The sequence below is a fragment of the Xenopus laevis genome, chromosome 1S (assembly GCF_017654675.1).
Source record: "Xenopus laevis strain J_2021 chromosome 1S, Xenopus_laevis_v10.1, whole genome shotgun sequence".
NCBI lineage: Eukaryota > Metazoa > Chordata > Amphibia > Anura > Pipidae > Xenopus > Xenopus laevis.
In genome coordinates, this window is record NC_054372.1 from 97,963,289 (window position 1) to 97,983,137 (window position 19,849).

Consider the following 19,849-nt stretch of genomic DNA (forward strand, 5'->3'; position numbering starts at 1 on the left):
AGATAATATATTACAGCCAGAGGGAGAACTGACTTGGTATAATTAATGGGGCTTCTGGTAATAGGATTTCCCAGCCTTGAGGAACCTTTTTACATAAGATATTGGCTGGAGAGTTATGATTTATAGGGGTCTTATCCCAGTGAGCTTTTAAAGGAGGGTTTATGGAATCAGGATATTTATCAGAGATGGGACGGAGAGAGGGAGGAAAGGGCAACCAAACAGAGAGTGAAGAGGCACAGGTTTGAGCATTTACTATACAGATGATGCAGGAAAAAGGATCAGGACACATATATGGGCAAAGAAAACAGGGATGTATAAGGGTGTGTAAAATAAAGTTAATACTGAGACACAGATCAATCACAATTAAACCAAAGTTTGTACAAATTATGAGGATGCTGTAAAAACTCAGGTGTTCTGGCTCCTCCCTGTGGCTCAACAGAGCATTTCACCAAGCAAAGCCAGCAAATTTCCTCTATGCTTAGAAACTTTTCTTTTCTAGTTGTCTAACTTATTTATTTATGTTTGTTAACCCCAAAATATACGGTATGTCAACCTCGAAATCCTATGTATTTCTGAGAGAGAGAAGGTGTGGAAAAATGGGGCCTCAGGCTCCCAGCCCCAAAGCACTACCCCGATTTTATCTTTATCCATCTCTGGCAGAGTTGGTTTTCTAATGTTAATACAAAGACAGAAAGGGAATAATTTGATTTTATTGGAGTTTTCAATTCATATTCAGCTGGGATTTGAAGTGTTTTAGCTGAGAAATGCTGATCGAACTGCCTCCACACACTACCATCACAATGGGGTCAAGGGGTGTCTTCAAGATTCCCTCCTGCTGCAGGCGTTGGATATGTCCTGAATAGACAGCAGCAAGGGCAGCTCCACATGCAGGCTCCACAAAAATTAACTCATCATCTGGGAAAAAGGATTGAACATGAAGTAAGGGGATGTAAATCAGAACCTGGTAGATGTAAGACATTAGGAATGAGGGGGACACAATGAAGGAAATAATAAAGCCTTTACCAGAGGGGTATTGGGAAGTTACAGCAATATTGTTAATTGGGAATGAAGCAATTTGTTGTAGATTCAGGTAGAAAATGATGTAACCAAATGGCTGCTGATAAAATATCAAATGCTGTATAGCCATAGGTCTACATTTAAAAAGGTAAATACTATGTTGAAAGTAGGGGTGCACCGAATCCGGGATTCAGACAGGATTAGGCCTTTTTTTTAGCAGGATTCGTCTTAATCCTTCTGCCCGGCCGAACCGAATCTGAATCCTAATTTGCATATGCAAATTAAGGGCAGAGAGGGACATCGCCTGACTTTTTGCCACAGAATAAGGAAGTAAAAAATGTTTTCTCGTTCCCACCTCTAATTTGCATATGCAAATTAGTATTTGGTTTGGAATTCGGCCGAATCTTTCGCGATGGATTCAGGTGTTTGGCCGAATCCAAAATAGCGGATTCGGTGCATCCCTATTCTTATATTCTACAGAGCTCTTTTTCACAAAATGATGCTGTATGACTTAATGAAAAATGGGACCTAAAAAGAAAATGTAAGAATACAAAAGAAAAAAGAGTGAAGAATGCTTTTCGAAACCCCATAGAAAAAGAGCATCTGCCCTTTATACACACCCAAAAACATTTCCACAGCCCGTATGGCTTCTCTGTCATCAACAGTAATGGAAATAACGTTGTGCTCCCTTGTACACTCAAAGGCTCTGTCACATACTGTCTTGGCACCGAGACACTTGGCAACACTAAAAGAGACAGACACACACATTTACACACTGACAGGTCATTGTATTACAGATATCAGTAAGAAAAGACTTGTCATTCTAGGCCAGGGCCTATTCTTATGATGTGTTACTGTAAGTAAGCTGTTGTTCTCCGTGGGTGGCACAGTGCTGGGATAATCGTGTAAAAAAGGTATTGTAATATATATGTATATATACATAATATGTACAGAACTCTCTAATGTGTAAATAGATGACAAAAGGAGAAAATGTTTGCATGGCATGAATCGTACCTGGTAATATCTGGAAGGCTGATGGGTTTTCCTGCTTCAAGAGCTGCATTCAAACAGTGGGCCCCTTTAGTCTCCATTGCAATTATGGGAATATCAGACCAGCCCACCTTCTTCAGCCCTTCAGCTAGCCCAGCCAGGAGCCCACCACCCCCTACAGAAACAACCAGTGCCCCTGGCTTCTGAGAACCCAAAGAGGCCTTTAGTTCACACACAAGGCTGGAGTGGCCTTCCCTGAAAAAAAAAATTTCACAAGTCAAGGTGACTGTAATTTTTAAGAATAAGCCATCAACTATGGCAGCAGTAAGAGATAACAATTGGTTTCAAATATTCAGAGACGCTGGTTATAGTTTCCAAGCTTAAACCTCTTGCCTGGCAACAAGGGTTTACTGCTATTAGTAACAATAAGTACAGTATATTATAAGAAATACAATTCACATAAATTTAAAGTATAATTACAATACATCATATCTGCTCATTAGAGAGACATGTAGGGCATCAAACAAATCTTTACCCTGTTTTTCTGTGACATCATTCAGCCCAGTTACAGGCTGGAGAGCCATCAGCTTGACTTTGGAGCCAAATGTACAGGGTTTCCCCACAGAGCTTAAAGAGGAAAATCCCTTCTGCAGCAGCCAGAGAGAATCAGATCTGTGGAGAGTGACACGGCTGCTGGACAGGGTGAGGACAGGTCTTGCCCGTGTACCTGCCATGTGGGAGCAGCTACTACTTTCAAAAGGAAAGGTACCTTGGAGCAGGTAGCGCTAACTGGGGACATAAGAGCTCTTGGGGAAGGGACATTGATCTGACCGGAGTGATTTTGCATTTATCCATCCGATGTGGGACTGTGGCATTGAGAGACTGTGTCAGGTGTTGATAGTCCACACAGGTTCCGCAGAGTTAAAGCTATATTGTGTGATTTGCGTTTACAGTTACTAAATACAGTTTAGATAAAGTCTATATTGTTTTATTGCAAGCTGTGAGTGTTTTATTTTTCCTATTGGAAATCCCCCCCCCCCCAGGCCGGGCACTTCTCCCCCTGCGCATGCACTCAAATGTGAGCATATGCATGCAAACAAGCGCGGACTGGCACACATTTGTGTGCTTTGCAGTTGGAGTGCAGAACTCCCTCAGCCAGAATGGGGTAGGCAACATACGTCTGCTAGGCAGATACGTGCCTAGCACCCCCAAGCTTTAAGCCCTAAGCATGTGACTCTTCTGCCTACCCCTAGTTCCAGCCCTGAGTTGAGTTAGACTTTAGTTTGTATATAAATGTGTAGTAAAAATATTCATTCCATTATGTGTGTAGTAACATTTAAATCAGTATTTTTCAGTAAGTGTAAGACCAGGCTCATTTTGGAGGCTTGCAAAATTTGAAAGATAAAAATGGACTGCTTGGGCAGCATCTAGTTGTCCATAGGGCAGTCTAATGTGAATTTCTTCTCTCTTCTACAATAAAATTTCTCACATCCTATAGGTAACAAAACATGCTCATTTTTACTCCGACACAGTAACCCATAGTAACCAATAAGTTAAATGCTAAACCAGTAAATGCTACCTGCTGATTGGTTGCTACAGGCAATTAGACCTGTAGCAAACGTTGCACCTTCTGTTAAATTACCCGAAAAAGACTTTCTAAACAAATAATAGTACTGCAGTTTTGGTTACAGCTTTTCTGTACATATGAAATACAAGGATATGTCTATATGCAATCTATAATTGTTATTATGGTAAGAAAGCTTCAAATGGCTGAGGCCTTGATAATGCTTGTAGAAAGCATGAAAAGACTTGATGAAACTAAAGGTTGATAGGGACTGATTTAAAAAAAGGTGAACGCAGTACTTATTCCTTACTCCTTTCATTCTTGCATGGCACCAATTCTAATAGGACATATGGGAGAAGTAGCTGCCATAACTATTCATTTGTTGAGCCAGTTTCTGCAGTTCCCAAGATACCGTATGAGTGCACAAAGAAAAATACTATGATTTTCTGCTCACCAGACGAGAGGATGGTTAAATGGAGAGATATACACACTGCCAGGAGTTTCAGTCAGCTGGTGAGCATGTGCATCAGCATCATCCCAGACCTGCAGTTGGCAGAGGGGGAGAGAGTTAATGATGAACACCAGGGCCGGACTGGGAGTAAAAAGCAGCCCGGGCAAAAAAATCAAAGCAGCCCACATGGAAACGCGATGATAGCTGCGCCTATATATTGGGTTAACCCTTTAAGTATCACAGATCGTAGCATCTACGATCTGCAGATAAAGGGACTCAAGTGCCACAGATTGTAGATTTTACGATCTGCTGCACTTCTGGGTTGGGGAGCAGAGGCATGACCACAATGGGCTGTAAGGCAGCAGGCACATAAAATCTACCTGATCAAGCAAGAAGACAGATGCCTTCTCGTCATGGGACCCGAACAGCCCAAAAAAAAAAAAAGAAAATAACAACAATGATAATAATAAGAACTCCAGCAAAATCATGTGATAGCTCCACAAAAAATGTCTAAAACACAAAGTCCAGCCCAGGGACTGTGCCAGTCAGCATGCCTACCAGTTATCTCAGGCACAAAAAGTTTGTATGGGGACACATACACACACACACAGACACACAGAGACACACACAGACAGACAGACACACACAGAGAGACAGACACACACACAGACACACACACAGACAGACAGAGACACACACAGACAGACACACACACACACACACACACACACAGACAGACACACACACACACACAGACACACAGAGACAGACAGACAGAGACACACACAGACAGACAGACACACAGACAGACACACACACAGAGACACAGATACACACACAGACAGATACACACACAGACAGACACACACACACACACAGACACACAGAGACAGACAGACAGAGACACACACAGACAGACAGACACACAGACAGACACTCACACAGAGACACAGATACACACACAGACAGATACACACACAGACAGACACACACAGGCAGACAGACACACTCACAGACAGACACTCAGACAGACACACACATAGACATTCACAGAGAGACACACACAGACCTCTCTTAGAGAAAAACTTACTCCATGCACTTGCACCTGCAGTGTAATGTATCAAGGACGCCCCTCCCCTAATGTAGAAGCAGCTCCATATGTCATGTCAGGCTGCGTGATTAAGCCAGTCCTGGCCGGGAAGGAGAATGATTATACAATGAGGGGGGTTGAGAGAACGAAGAGAAAAAAATCCCCACTGCGAGGCTCTCTGTGCTTCCAGCACTTCCTACTAAATCAAATGAAATGACGGACTTCCTGCCCCCTGCTTGCTCTCCCCAACGTAGCCTGGAGACGGAAGAAGCAAGCAGGAGCTGAAATCTGAAGCGATTGGAGCGGAGGCGGAGCCAATATTGCGAGCGAGCCGGCCCATTTTAACTATGAGATGAAAGGCCCATCGGGCAATTGCCCGAACACGTACATTGCCAGTCCGGGCCTGATGAACACCTTGTAGTAGAGGAAGGTCTGGAAATCCTCATATAACCCTTTCAGTAGGCATGTTGTTCCAGGCACCATGCCCTGCAACTCCTTCTATCATGTCTGTGAAAACTGCACCTGCTTGGACTCATCTGGCTGCTATAATATTAGTATCGTGTGTATCCTGTGCCCTGATGTGGAGTAGCTAGATAGGATATAAAATATCTCCTGTTAGTGGAGTGGTGGACATACCGGTACATAAAAAAGCATGGATTTTTAAACATTTTTTAGACATCCGGTCAATTGATATTGATACAGATACTGATGGGGGAAGCCTGTCGGAGAGACCCATACTTAAGGGGTTATTTACTAAGCTCCAGTAAGGCTTTTTGGGGCAAAGCTCACATTTTTCAGGGTTTTATTTAAAACTCGAATTTTAAGGGATTTATTAAAGCCCGATGCTGCAAAAATTCAGAATCTAAAAATCCGTCATCTCAGACCTGCTTAGGTTGCATATAAGTCAATGGGAAAGGTCACTATCATATTTGGAAGTTTCTGTGGTCTCTGCTAGAATTAGCCCGAAATTGGACTATTTGTGGGTTTTTGGGCAAAAATCCAAAAAATTCTGTCTTTTCTGGAAAAAGCCGGAAAAAACGTGCGTTTTGGGAAAAACTCCGGAAAAATCATATAATTCGGATTTTCACTCAATTTTATCGAGTTTTCCTACGATCTGATTAAATCGATCTTTTTTTAATAATAAATAAGGCCAAATCATGGATTCTAGTTTGGTCAAACTTTTTGGATTTAAAAATTGAAATTAAATAACCCCCTAAGTCTGTCAGCAGCTTAAATATCTGCCTGTGTACTGGAAGCTATAAGCAGGTTATACAGTATATAGACAGAAATGGTTTAGCTTGATGGACTTGTGTCTTTTTTTAACCTAACTTACTATGTTACATTTGTTGAATCCATTTACAGTACCGGTATATATCCAGGGAAAGACTGGACTGCCTTTTTGGTACTGTATTTCACCAATTTTACAGCTGGTTTAAGCTGGTTTATGATTTTCCGTCCTATAGATCAGTATTATTGATGAAATATGGATTGTGCCTCTTTTACTCCAATACTGTAATCAGTCATATATTTGGCTAATGATAATATTCAAGTAGTGTGTGTGAATGTGATAGGGACCTTAGTTTGTTTGTTTTATCAGGGCAACAAATTAATTTTTTTGTTAAGATTTTAAAAACACACATCTGTTTACAATAATTTACTCTGTAACTAGAGCTTTGAGTGCGAGGGAGTTAGCTCCATGTGCATTCCAGCATATAAGAAAATTGGACAAAAGCTTCTCAAACACAACATGAAATGGTCAGGCAATCCTGCTAACTTCAACCTAACGACAGAAATAGCAATTTAAGAGGTTTTGTTTGGGCAGAACCCATACATAGCTGATATACTAGTGGTTAGATGTACTGTATCTTGATATTGGGATTGAGGTTCTCACCTCAGTACAAGGCAGGATAGCAGACACCATGTACCCCTCTGTAGTTGCTTCAAGGCTGAAGGTTTTTTATGGAAAATGCCACCAGGGCCCAGAGTACTGAAAACAGGTGAAGATCACAGGCACATTTGGGTTAAATGGTTACCCATAAGCTGACATAGTAGAAGGCAGATGTATCTTGGTATTGGGACTGCACTTGTTTGAGACACAAAGCACTAAGCTGCTCCTATCAACTAAGTATTATCTCCACGAATCATTTCACCTTAATTGCAGGCTCTTTGAGGTCTGTTTTCATACATTTTATGAGTCACTTTATACGCTAATGTTTTGCTAAATGACATGTATAAAATTCACCAAACTGTTTATATTCTAGGTTTTGATAAAATGTTTTATTTAATGTCTGTAATTACACTTGACACAATAAATGTTTTGTTGTAGGCTATATTTTAATCTGCGCATTAATCTGTTAATAGCTGAATTCCCTAGCTACTGTGACAACAAGGCATTTTTGTAATTAGTATAACTAAAACTTACCCAACAAAGAAATCTTTTTTGAGCTGGATGGTCTGCTTTATATGCATAAACTGAGGGGCAAAGTGCAAAAGACAAGGGCAAAACACCCTGTTTTATCTGTACTTTCAACCTTATGCTGTTTTCTGTAGGAACCAATAGCAAAATGGACAAGTTACAGAGCGGGGATTGCACCTGCAATTTATTCAAGCTCAAGTGTTCTGTGTACGGGTGCTAATAGGCCCTGGCATTTCAAGTATACAGAGGGCCAAATAGCCCCCCCCCCCACCACCCTCACGAAATAGTGAATGTCTATTGCCTCTTACAGCAGCCCCTCTGGCACTGCCAGAACCCACAGATTAAGTAATTTTGCACCATTTAGTACTTCAGTGCTTGTAGCTATAGTAAATAAACCCTATATAATTAAAATATGCATTGGTCATTATCTTGGCTCACTAATCTAGAGCCCATTGTCCCTCATCAGTTTCATGCCCTGGTTCCCTAATATTTATAATATTAGAGCCTTCCACATGGAAAATGAGCTGAAGTACTAATAGACATTGGCTACAACTGCTGTTAGGTTTTATATCCATACATTCCCTGTCACAGCAAAACCAACTGAAAAATGAGACACTGGGTATGGGCTGGGCCCCCTTCAGATGCAGATTTTGCACAACAGTCCCCCATCTCACCTCTGATAGCAGCCCTGGTAATATAAAATTATATTTGGGTTGTTTGATTATTTCATATAGGATGAAGGATCCGCACACACTATATTATTCTGCAGTTGGGGAAGTGTCCCTTTCTTTATTTTATAACACCACCAGTATCACTGGTGGTGTTATAAAATAAAGAAAGGGGCACTTCCCCAACTACAGAATAATAGAGTGTGTGCGGATCCTTGAACAAGAATTGCTGTTGTTGTGGGACCTGCCCGGGTCTGCGGATGACCAGCACCACCATTGCAGTGAGTTGATATACAGGAGTTGCGGTGGATTGTTAACATATAGGATGAAAAGACAGTTCTCCAGTAAATCCACTCAAATATATACCCATGCCCAGTTCACTTGTACAGGTCTTGGAAAATGTTGTAAAGAAATGTGTTATCACCATTTTAGAAATCTTACCTTAATTCTGACCACACTCAGTAAGAGTTAGTTAAGGATATGGCTTATTATTCAGTGGGACAGTTAGATATAAGTACAATATGACTCCACAAACAGAGACCCAATTGCACTAACCCAATGGATAGGTTCAAGGGCTGATCTGAAGGGTTACTTAGTAGAAGTGCATTGAGCACCTACTTGTGATGTAATAACTCACCGATCAACCCATTACCAAGCCCCACTAGTAGCAAAGCTTCTGGAAAATATACATGTATGGATGAACCATATTTAACATAGTGGAGAATGTGTGGTTGTCATCCAGGAGTCGTACCTGTACTGTGGCCATGGTACCAGTGGGGGCCATTGGTAAACCATAAGCCCACCTTTCAAAGCATAAGAATAATATACTGCAGACTATTACGCAGGGGTATATAAGTGGGTGCAGGGGGAGGGATTTACAAACTGCTGTTGTTTGGGAGTGCACAGTAAAGGAATACAAAGGATAATCAAACAAAGTTTTCAACAAAGTCTGAGGCCTCTTTTACACTTCTAGAGAGACTACATGAATGCATAAATGGATAGTGTTGAGGGGTTTTTACCTTTCCAATTATCACAACATCAGCTCCCAGATCCTGCAGCTTCTGTACAATATCTGCTCCAGTACTTTGTGGAACAACAATGGTTGCTGGGAGGTTCAGTCCCCTACAAGCATAAGCTGCTGCAAGCCCAGCATTACCCCCTGTGTGTGAGAGACAGAGGATGTATAAGGCAGAGATAGCAAAAGCACCAACAGAAGAAAGCACGATAGATACTGTAAGTGAATATAGATACAAAAGAAAAACTATTACTATTGTATAAAAAAAGATAAAAGATCAACAGACACCCAAATAGAGTAGCTTAATCAATACCTGAGGAACAGACAAACCTCGTGCAGCCTTTCTTCGCAAGCTACAAAACAGAGAAAATAAATATTTAGTTTGTCACTGCTTTCAATGCTTTCTCTGCTCCCTATCCAATGCTTAGCCATTGTTTCTGCTCTCACAGGTGAGTACCTCAGCTATGTTTTCTATATCATGTGTTGCCCTTGCTTCTGTACAACCAGTTGATCAGGACACCAGCAGCTAAAGAGGAAGATCCACCCCTTTCCGCACACTATATTGAAGTGTGGTAGGAAGTGGTCATTACACCTCTTGGCCAATAAATAAGGATATGTAAATTACACTAGATACATGTGCTTTTGCCCAGCAACTAGGGAAAAGGAGGAAGGGTAGGGAATTAAAGCCATAGGGGCAGATTAACCCTATGGGTCCCTACACTTATCTCCTTATTCAATTCCAGCCTTAGTTGAAATAAAATTTAGAAAAAGGAAAATGCAAATTAAGCACAAATAATTGTCTGTATAATATTTGTTAACTGATGCATAACGGGTATTAGTCAGTAATGTAACTAGAGGGGACGGGCCCTGGCGCAGAACGTGCAGCCGGGCCCCCCGCCCCCCTCCGTACACCCGGAAATCCATAGAAGACAGTGGAGCGCGAGCAGCCAGGGGGCCCTGAGGGGGTGTGGGCCCTGGCCCAATCACACCCCCTGCTCCCCCGGTAGTTAAGACACTGGTATTAGTGGTTTTTAATCTGACTGCAAGCAGGATGAAGTATGCTGTTCCACACACAGTCTGTGCACTGACACTATTTTTAGAAAGTCCAGAAATTCCTTCTGATAAACATTTTTGTTTTCTGTGTCAATGAACCAACCTTTATGCAGCACCGTCAGCCATGCACAATTCTATCTGGTTTATTCAATAGGTCCCTTCCTAAACCTCTATTCCTTTAGGAAATATCTAACCCAACCTTTATATATATAACATCATGTCAGTGTGTCAAACGGCTTTAGCTATCACAATATCCATCCAAGCCAACACAGCAGACGACTAGGGAAAACCGATGCATTTCCCTGTTCCAGACTGGTTCATACTGCAATGGGTGGAACTGAGGTACAAGACTAAACAAGACAGTATATAAAATGACATAATGCCATAGGCAACAGATCATTGAAAAATCTCTTATTCAGCAATACAATGCATATTTGGAATAAGATATAAAACTTCTCTTCACAAAGTCTCTGAACCATTAGGCCAAACTAATAGTACTCAATGTGCCTTAAGGAGAATAGAAGTAACAAAGATTACTAAATATATACATTGATTGTAGTGATCAAATTAACTTTCAAGCCTGTCATTCAAACTTCTATATAGTTACCAGGGTATAATTACTCCTCCAGCGCAACTGACAAACCATCTAAGTTAAGTTTCTACCAGAATTTATATAAATCACCGTTGGTAAACCATATCTGTTGCATAGTCATGTGAAGTTGGCTTGCAAGGTAAATATAAGGAAAATTCAATGCATATATTTTAACAACAGTGATTTATATTCATCATAGGAATGCAACATTGCTTTGTCAGTCGCTACCAGTACCCAAAAGCTATTAAACCCAAATTTGCAGCTCTAGTTTTCCTTGTTCTGCTTGGCTAGTAAATTCCTTCCAAATTATCTGTAGAGTTGCAGAATGAAGTACATTCCCCATTTTTTTGTATGTATTTATGTCTTTGTGTATGTTAAATACAGTGGGGCAGGTTTACTAAAGGGCAAAGTGGCTAACGCTAGTGATATTTCACCAGAAATTCCATCCACAGGGACATCATCAATTTACTAACAGGTGTAGGTGACAATTCACTGGCGAATGGGACTGCTGCCAGTGCTCATTCGCACTCTATCGCCAGGCGACTTTTCGACTTCACCACCTCAGACAAGGCAACTATTAAAATACAGCTACATCTTCCTCAATCTTATGTCAGTGACATCATATCCTGTGTACCGGAAATGCATTAAAGTTGTAAAAATGCAGGTGACTTTTCCTTATTTTATTGCCTGCAAAAGTCCTAACTATTAAACTTTTTTGGGTTAACATTTTTCCCCAGACATTTACATAGTTACATAGTTAAATTGGGTTGAAAAAAGACAAAGTCCATCAAGTGCAACCCCTCCAAATGCCCAGCATCCATATACACACCCCTCCCTACTTTTAAATAAATTCTATATACCCATACCTATACTAACTATAGAGTTTAGTATCACAATAGCCTTTGATATTATGTCTGTCCAAAAAATCATCCAAGACATTCCTAAAGGCATTAACAGAATCAGCCATCACAACATCACCCGGCAGTGCATTCCACAACCTCACTGTCCTGACTGTGAAGAACCCCCTACGTTGCTTCAAATGAAAGTTCTTTTCTTCTAGTCTAAAGGGGTGGCCTCTGGTACGGTGATCCACTTTATGCTATTTGTCTATAATGTCCTCTAATGTACTTGTAAAGTGTAATCATGTTCCCTCGCAAGCACCTTTTTTCCAGAGAAAACAACCCCATCCTTGACAGTCTACCCTCATAATTTAAGTCTTCCATCCCTCTAACCAGTTTAGTTACACGTCTCTGCACTCTCTCCAGCTCATTTATATCCCTTAAGGACTGGAGTCCAAAACTGCACTGCATACTCCAGATGAGGCCTCACCAGGGACCTATATAGAGGCATAATTATGTTTTCATCCCTTGAGTTAATGCCCTTTTTTATGCAAGACAGAACTTTATTTGCTTTAGTAGCCACAGAATGACACTGCCCAGAATTAGACAACTTGTTATCTACAAAAACCCCTAGATCCTTCTCATTTAAGGAAACTCCCAACACACTGCCATTTAGTGTATAACTTGCATTTATATTGTTTTTGCCAAAGTGCATAACCTTACATTTATCTACATTGAACCTCATTTTCCAGTTTGCTGCCCAGTTTGAAGGGCATGGAACATTAATTTTAGGGTGGCCTCGTGTGTAGGCCATTATAAGATCTCTCTTGTCTTTATTCAGGTTCCTTGGACATTTGTAATAAAAAGTGGCCACTTCAAGCATTTGCACCATCTCTAATAAAGACTTCCATATGACTTTAATGTACCCACCCTTTTCAAATTGACCTAAGCATAAGATAACAAACAAAGTTTCGCTAGGCAAAAACGATCACTAGCATAATTACGCTTTGAAATCATACTGCTGAAGTACGCTAGCTAAAAGAAGCCAGCATTTGGACCCAGGATGCTACTTCGCATTTTAGTGAATTAGAGTAGTGGTAACAAATGTTTGCCTTGCAAAGGTGCACGAAGTGTGTGAAGCTGGCGACAATTCTCCCTTCAGTGAATCTGCCCCAGTGTCTCTTCCTGCCAGGGCCGGAACTAGGGGTAGGCAGAGTAGGCACGTGCCTAGGGCGCAAAGCTGGTGGGGCGCCAGGCACGTCGCCTACCCCATGTCCAGTCCCGTCTCTCCTCGACGATTTTTTTTCCCGCAAATGTGCTTCTGCACATGCACGCACACCGTTTCGCACATGCACACTTGCAGTGTCGGACTGGGACACCAGGGGCCCACCCAAAAAACCTTAGACCAGGGGCCCACAAAAAGACCTAAGATCAGGGGCCCACTCAGTACTATTATAATTCCTCTCCTCACACAACCTCTATTCTGCTAGTCTCTTTTCTTTACATACTATAATCTATTATTCAATCTATTTAGTCTCTTTGTTCTCATAGAAATAGGGAATGGCCCTGAAATATGCCAAATGATTTGAAGCAGGAGGGCCCACTGACACCTGGGCCCACCGGGAGTTTTCCTGGTATCCCTGTGGGCCAGTCCGACACTGCACACTTGAGAGCATTTTGGTGCATGTGCAATCAAGAGGGCACTCAGCCAGCGCCGTGGCTGGCCAGGTTGCCTAGGGCACCTGGCCGGGTTGGCCCGTCTCTGCTTCCTGCATATAAACTGTGCAGTGTGTTTACACGTTCATCTTCCCTGCAGTGTGTATCCGTGTGTATGCTACAAGCTATGCGTAACTTTATATAAGCTAATTGCAATCATGTATATGCTCTCTGCAAAGTAGATTCAGTGCAACTCATCCTTGGTATGTTTAAATATCTCATAGGAAAGAGCTGCAACAACAGGAATGCACTTTTCAACATGTATTTAAAGCTGTATGCATAACTGAGATTTTGTGCCATTTTACATGATGTGGCAGCTGTTCATATTTCTGGCCACTCACCTTCTGACAATAGTGTCCAATCCCACGTATCTTGAAAGACCCTGCAGGCTGAACATTTTCCAGTTTCATGAGAACTTCAGTCCCAGCCAATTTGGATAAAGCACGACTCTCTTTCAGAGGAGTGACAATATGAAAAGGAGCTTGCTCTGCAAAATCCATCTCTTAAAGAAGCACAACCTGTTTATATACAGAATAGGGTATAAACAGCTTTGAGTCATTCGGCTGTTATGTCAGTAGAGCTAGAGACACTGCTCCCCCAGTTAACATGGACAGATTACTTCAGACATAAGGCACCATTATGTATTTTGTTTACTCCACTGCACTAAACAAGAGGAAGCCCTCCAGTAAAAAGGACTGCGATACACAGTCACAAAGAACACAGTACACACCTGATCTCAGCAGAGAACCTTGTCACATTTGTACAGCTCAGTACTAAGGCCTTGACAGCATGCAGCCTGACATCCACACTGACCGCTTTGCCTCAAACAATCTTTAAACACTTTACAGATAACAGATCAAGGTCCTGAGGGAGTGCCTGCTGGGAGGAGAAAGAATTTTACGGAATGTTATAACCACTCCACTGCTGACAGGGCAAGTTTATAATGGATTGTCGCTGCATTATACATACTGTATTTAATTGTTTATTAGAAACTGTTCTGCCAGTGTTTCCATCTTAAATACAAAAAGAAATCGTCAGCGATCAGTCTAAATCACGATGTGGCGTTGACCAGCTGCCGTAGAATGAGGGGCCTTGACGTGGCTGTTCTGTTCCCACATGAAGGCGAATGAAGGTATAACTAACAATAGCTGTGTGACTTCCTACCTTCGTATCCAAGCAGTGGGGCAGACCGGACCGGCAGACGCTCAGGTTGGATGGATTCAAACGTAGACACAGGGATGAAATCAGCCTGGGTTTATTTGATCCAGAATACAGCAATAAACGGTGATACAATACTGTCTGTAGTAGTGGTATCAATACTGTCCTGTATATGACTTTCCTGAGGCTAACTGCTGGTCAAAAACTGATGCCTTCACAAGCCCAAAATGTCTGAATGTCCAGTCACACAGTAAATGAGGCAATGAAAATGGCTGCCGGAAGTGAGAAGGACTGAGCTGCAGAAAACCACGCCCCTGAGAGGAAAAACTTTACTAACAAGAACAGAGGTGTGCAGCATGCACATTTTGTCCAGCAGAAAGCAGCAGTACAACAATGCACAGAAAATAACATAGATAAGAAGGATTGATAATAATGTAAGCAATTAACTATGAAGAGAACAGCACACTCCCCGTCTGAAATTTACTTGGAGATTTCACTATGACGAATTTGGTAGGGCGACGACAAGCTCCAATTTCGCTATTTATTTAAAAAACGTTATCATTGACACATTGCTGCTTCTTATCCTCTGTGATTTCTTATTTGCATACTTATAGTTCGTCATTTGCGCACCCCAGCCAGTTAACATAGGCTTCCCTGATTTCATGGGCAAACTCCAGACACAGCTATCTCAGCTACCCACCCATTCCTGGTTCTCGCATACACACTCTGTCGATACAAAAGCGCTATCACCTGCATACCTGTTACCTAATGACGATTATAACTAATCCAGAACGACACTGTTTTCTCAGATACTCCGTTCAACCACATACTACCCGCGCGTTTCCATGTAACACAGTAAGCGCTGGCTTAGCCTTCGTTACATGCCGTGATCTAAAGGCTCAACCCTTGCAAATTCGCAGGCTATACCCGGATCCATCCTATCCAGCAAAGAACCCCAATTATTCCAGAAAGATTCCGACACTTATCTGAAGGCGCCATCCTTCCCACCAGGCTCCATTTTAACTGAAATCTTCTAAAACTTCTTAATAATTATTTCCCTTTTCTCTGTTGTCTGTACGGATAACTTAAACTACCCATTAACTTGCTCCTTCGATGTAACGAACGCCAACTACACTGTTACATCCCTTTTATCTGGAGCCATCAACACCATCTATTTGCTGGTTTTTAATGCTAATGTCATTAGACATCGATCTCTTCTTTTAACGAATAACCAAATCTATCAGGCAACTGCACATCCTACTCCGGCAGCAAGCACCAGGCTCGCTGTAACTTCCCCCGAGACTACCTGGGACAGAAACGCAGCGGCGCTCCAACATCCATGTTCCCCCCCCCCCTTTATGCACAGTCTATGCTATCATCGCAATAGGTGCTCCATTGCTGAGCTTCAGTTCTTTTCCCCTTGCAACATAGCGGCACGCATGGAGACTGGATCAAACGTTATTCTTGCCTCTTCACTCTAACACATTCAACGGGGCAGCCATTTATTCAAGGGTCTCCGTGACTTTGAGCTTCTTGTCTTGAATCGTTCCCTCTCGTCTCTCTCTAATAGGTTCTGTAAATCACCTACTCCAACTCACCTTTGACATGGGAGGCCTGCTCAATGCTACACCAAAACCTCAACACGTCTAGGAATCTCCGCAAACTAATGAACTTACCTACACTCCTGAGCTTTTTTTTCTCCCCGACAAAACAACTCCTGACCACCTGTTCCCAGGCGCAAGGCCTCATTACCCCCTATCCTCTCACTCTTACATACATCTCTTCGTCTCACCTGGGCTCCCCACTGTCCCTCCTTCCCCTTCGCCACCAACCTTTCCTGCCCCGCTCCTCCCACCCCGCTTTCTCCTTAGACTTCATACCACTACTTGATTGGGAAGGACAGAGTCTTTCACACTTTACCTTTCTTGGGAAATTGAAGATTAGGCATGCACAGGTACTAATGACTAGGGTATACCGATTCATTATTCAAACCTGTTATCCTAGCTAGAAGTTGTAATTAATAAAGAGCAGTCTCCTGCCGATCAGTTTTAAACAATTGATATTGCTTTATTTCTCACGTCGGTCAATGAAATATCTTTGATTCTTTGCTATTCATCTCAAACAAATTTATATAAAGTCTCAAGTCCTGTTATGGACCAGCAGGGACAATTGAGTTAGTATTATTTTAAATTTCACATACTTTGAAATTTCGATGTTTGGGATATGTACGCGGGCTTTCTTTTAGAACTATGAAATTACTTTAAGAACATGAAGAATCCTTGAATTTGCAGGGGACCAAAAAGGACCCCTTATCCAGAAACCCCAGGTCCCGAGATCTGAAATAACAGGCCCCACAACCTTTTTTCTTCGGGGGTTGAATCAAAGATTTTGGGCCTTAGACAACAAAGTGTTTGGAATTTTTTAATCACTACTAACATGGAAGATGCAAGCCATTTAGAAAATGTAACACACAAGGCTTAGAAGGGCTTACAACAGTGTTATGCTGCCCAAGCAAATTACCTAATAAGTATGGGTGACATAATTCGGAAGGATTAAAAGAAACTCAAACAATTCATTCATTTTTGTAGAGGAAATGGAACAGGCTTATGACCACATTTTGAGGATACTATATATCATTTTCCTGTCACCAACGTATGGTGAGCACATATTCACACTAGGAGAACAGAAGTCCTGTGAGTAGAAAGATAATGGGCCAGTGCACTACCCTCAGCTTCCCTCTGCGTTGCTTCTAACACAGGCCCACCCCGGTAATTAAGTTATTCCCTTAGAACAGGTACTGGGTATTCGAATTTGTAGCATGCCAGAGAGTTAATCTTCTCGAGTAAACACCATTGAACAGGCCAAAATCGATGTCCTGGATTCAGATGAGTGCCGTACGTCTCGGTAAGATTAATCAAAAGAAAGATTCGAAATAACGGATGAGAAAGTTGTTTTCAAAGATAAGGTCTGCCACTGTTACTCTCTGCCCATGAAGCATAATATAATATTTCAGAGAAAAGCTTCTTACGCATACTCCAGCTAGAGAGAAAGAACGAGGTGTGAGAGGCAGAGAATAGAGTCTAAGTGGAGAGCAAATATGCGAGAAAGGGAAGCTGTGGAAGAGACTACAGAGGCAGAGCTTAAGGTTTGAGCTTCTAATTAACTCAAAACAGGGCCTTCTTCGTCTCTTAACCAGAGATTCATGTAAGTTCGTATAAGTGAATGTTCTCTGAAAAGTGGGAATCTTGACTTGTCACGACTATTGTGGGTCTTTCAAAATACTTTGTATTTTGTTTCATGTGACTCACCGGTTCGCATTTGCCCTGAAGTAAAAACCTATAAACTACTACAATTATAGACACTGAAATGATATGTTTCATATACGTAGTCATCGGTCTTCAAACATACTGTGAACTGTATTCTCAATATCAAAGTATGACACATATATAGGGAATAGTAACCCCTATTTGATATTATATGAAAAGTAAATTCCACAGGCCCAATAAAGGCACAGGCAAAGGCAGAATGCTTATCCAGGTCGGAATTCAAGTGACTTCTAAATCCGCACACGTGATTCAAGTGCCAGCACCTGAACGTGCAATGATATGATAAGTGAGACGTGTATTAGGACAAATGGTATTAGGGACAAACAAAACAAATGGTTCTAGCAATAAATAAATCCTCAGAATAGGTCCCTGTTATGAAGATAGTTAGCATATACACGGTTGACCTGTTATCGAATATGTCGGTGGACTTGGGTTTTCCATAATGATTTTTCTGTAATTTGGGTCTTCAATGGCTTATGTCTACTAGACAATTCAGTAAACATTAAATTACAACAACGGCTGGTTTTGCTTCCAATAAGGATTAATTATCTCTTAGTTGGGAGTCAAAGTACAACAACTGTTTTATATTACAGAGAAAAAGTAAATCATCTTTAAAAATGGGATTGTTTTGGATAAAATGGAGCTATGGGAGACAGCCATCTGCTAATCGGACTTCTGATATTGGTTCCGGATAAGGATCCTTATTTCTATATCGCCTACCTTTCCTCATGGTCTGTCTATGCCCCCTGCCAACACAGCATAAATTGTACCAAACAACACACATAGGTTGTATAGTCTATAAGCAATTGGCACCTTCTCGCACCAATACAACAGCATATTGAGATAGGCAGTCTGAGATTTTCAATTAAGGGATAACTGTCTATGGGAAAAAAACATTTTTTTGTCTAAAATGAGTCAGTTAATAGTGCGGTAGTCTGCCAGGCAACAATCCTAGCACTGAAATCTCAATTCTCAAAAGAGCAAACATTTTTGTTTATATGTCAATTTTGGAGATCGTGACATGGGGGCTAGACATATTGTCCAATTTCCAGCTTGCCCAAGTCAATGTGACTTGTGCTCTGATGAAACTCAATCACCTGTACTGCTGTACCTTGCAAGGTTGGAGTGACTCACCCCACCGCTTGCCCCCTCCCAGCAGCCCAAACAGAAAGAACAATAGGACCCAGGTACATCCATAACACTCCCTAATCACAAATGAAACATGCTGCCTGTTAGATCAAATGGAACAACACTGTCAACTAGGAAAGAAAAAACATCCATGTTCACTGAACACAGTGCATGCAGTACTATGACAAGAAAAACAGCAGCCGCCAGAAAGCATTTCTCTGTCTAATTGCACTTGCAGGCACAAGTCACACTGACGCTGGGGCGATCTGGGTAAAATGACAAAAGGTGTGCCCGATGTCAGATTTCAAAGTGGTGAATATAAAAATAAACAATAGTGTTTGTTGTTTGTGAGAAATGAATTTGCAGTTGCAGAATTCGCTGGAGTAGCACTATTCAATCTGAATCGCGTTTTGAAAAAAAACATGTGTTCCGGATGACAATGATCCTTTAAAGCTATAGGGCACAATCACTGTAAGCTTGGTCTAATTACTGGTACGAGAGCTTTATTTAAATTGGGGGTTTACGCGGCCTTACTCTGATTAGCTAAATTGTACAAAGGCAGTTCGAACACCAAATGTTGCCAACAGTTAACAAGACCCCATGTATTGCTATAAGCAACGGGTAATGTTCCTTCCTTCGTGTCTGTTCATTCTGCTTTTGCATCATGAGGCCTTTAACATTTCCCCCCCGTTAATCAGGGGACTTTCACAAAATGTTTACCTATATTAAGAAAATGCATTTAATCATCCTTAACTCATAATCTATACAAGAAAAATCCTATAACCTGTCAATCGATATGCTCTTCCTGCAGACACTCGATGGGATC

General features: G+C 41.5%; 1 protein-coding gene across 1 annotated transcript; it reads right to left on the reverse strand.

Moving 5' to 3' along the window:
- Positions 1-694: 694 nt before the first annotated feature.
- On the reverse strand, positions 695-14,210 carry sdsl.S (serine dehydratase like S homeolog). Its single transcript, NM_001089679.1, has 8 exons — positions 14,142-14,210; positions 13,753-13,929; positions 9,525-9,564; positions 9,216-9,355; positions 4,026-4,114; positions 2,032-2,262; positions 1,638-1,762; positions 695-915 (listed from the first exon to the last, which is right to left on the reverse strand). Exons 2-8 carry the CDS (start codon positions 13,909-13,911, stop codon positions 722-724), a joined length of 978 nt encoding a protein of 325 aa, NP_001083148.1. The 5' UTR covers positions 13,912-13,929; positions 14,142-14,210; the 3' UTR covers positions 695-721.
- Between the last annotated feature and the right edge of the window lie 5,639 nt (positions 14,211-19,849).

Excerpts from the sequence above, each read along its gene's own strand:
- sdsl.S (NM_001089679.1), bottom strand. The coding sequence starts at position 13,911 with ATGGATTTTGCAGAGCAAGCTCCTTTTCATATTGTCACTCCTCTGAAA. Across the intron at positions 9,565-13,752 it reads TTGGACACTATTGTCAGAAG|CTTGCGAAGAAAGGCTGCAC; the intron begins GTGAGTGGCCAG and ends TCTGTTTTGTAG. Across the intron at positions 916-1,637 it reads GGCTGTGGAAATGTTTTTGG|ATGATGAGTTAATTTTTGTG; the intron begins GTGTGTATAAAG and ends CCTTTTTCCCAG.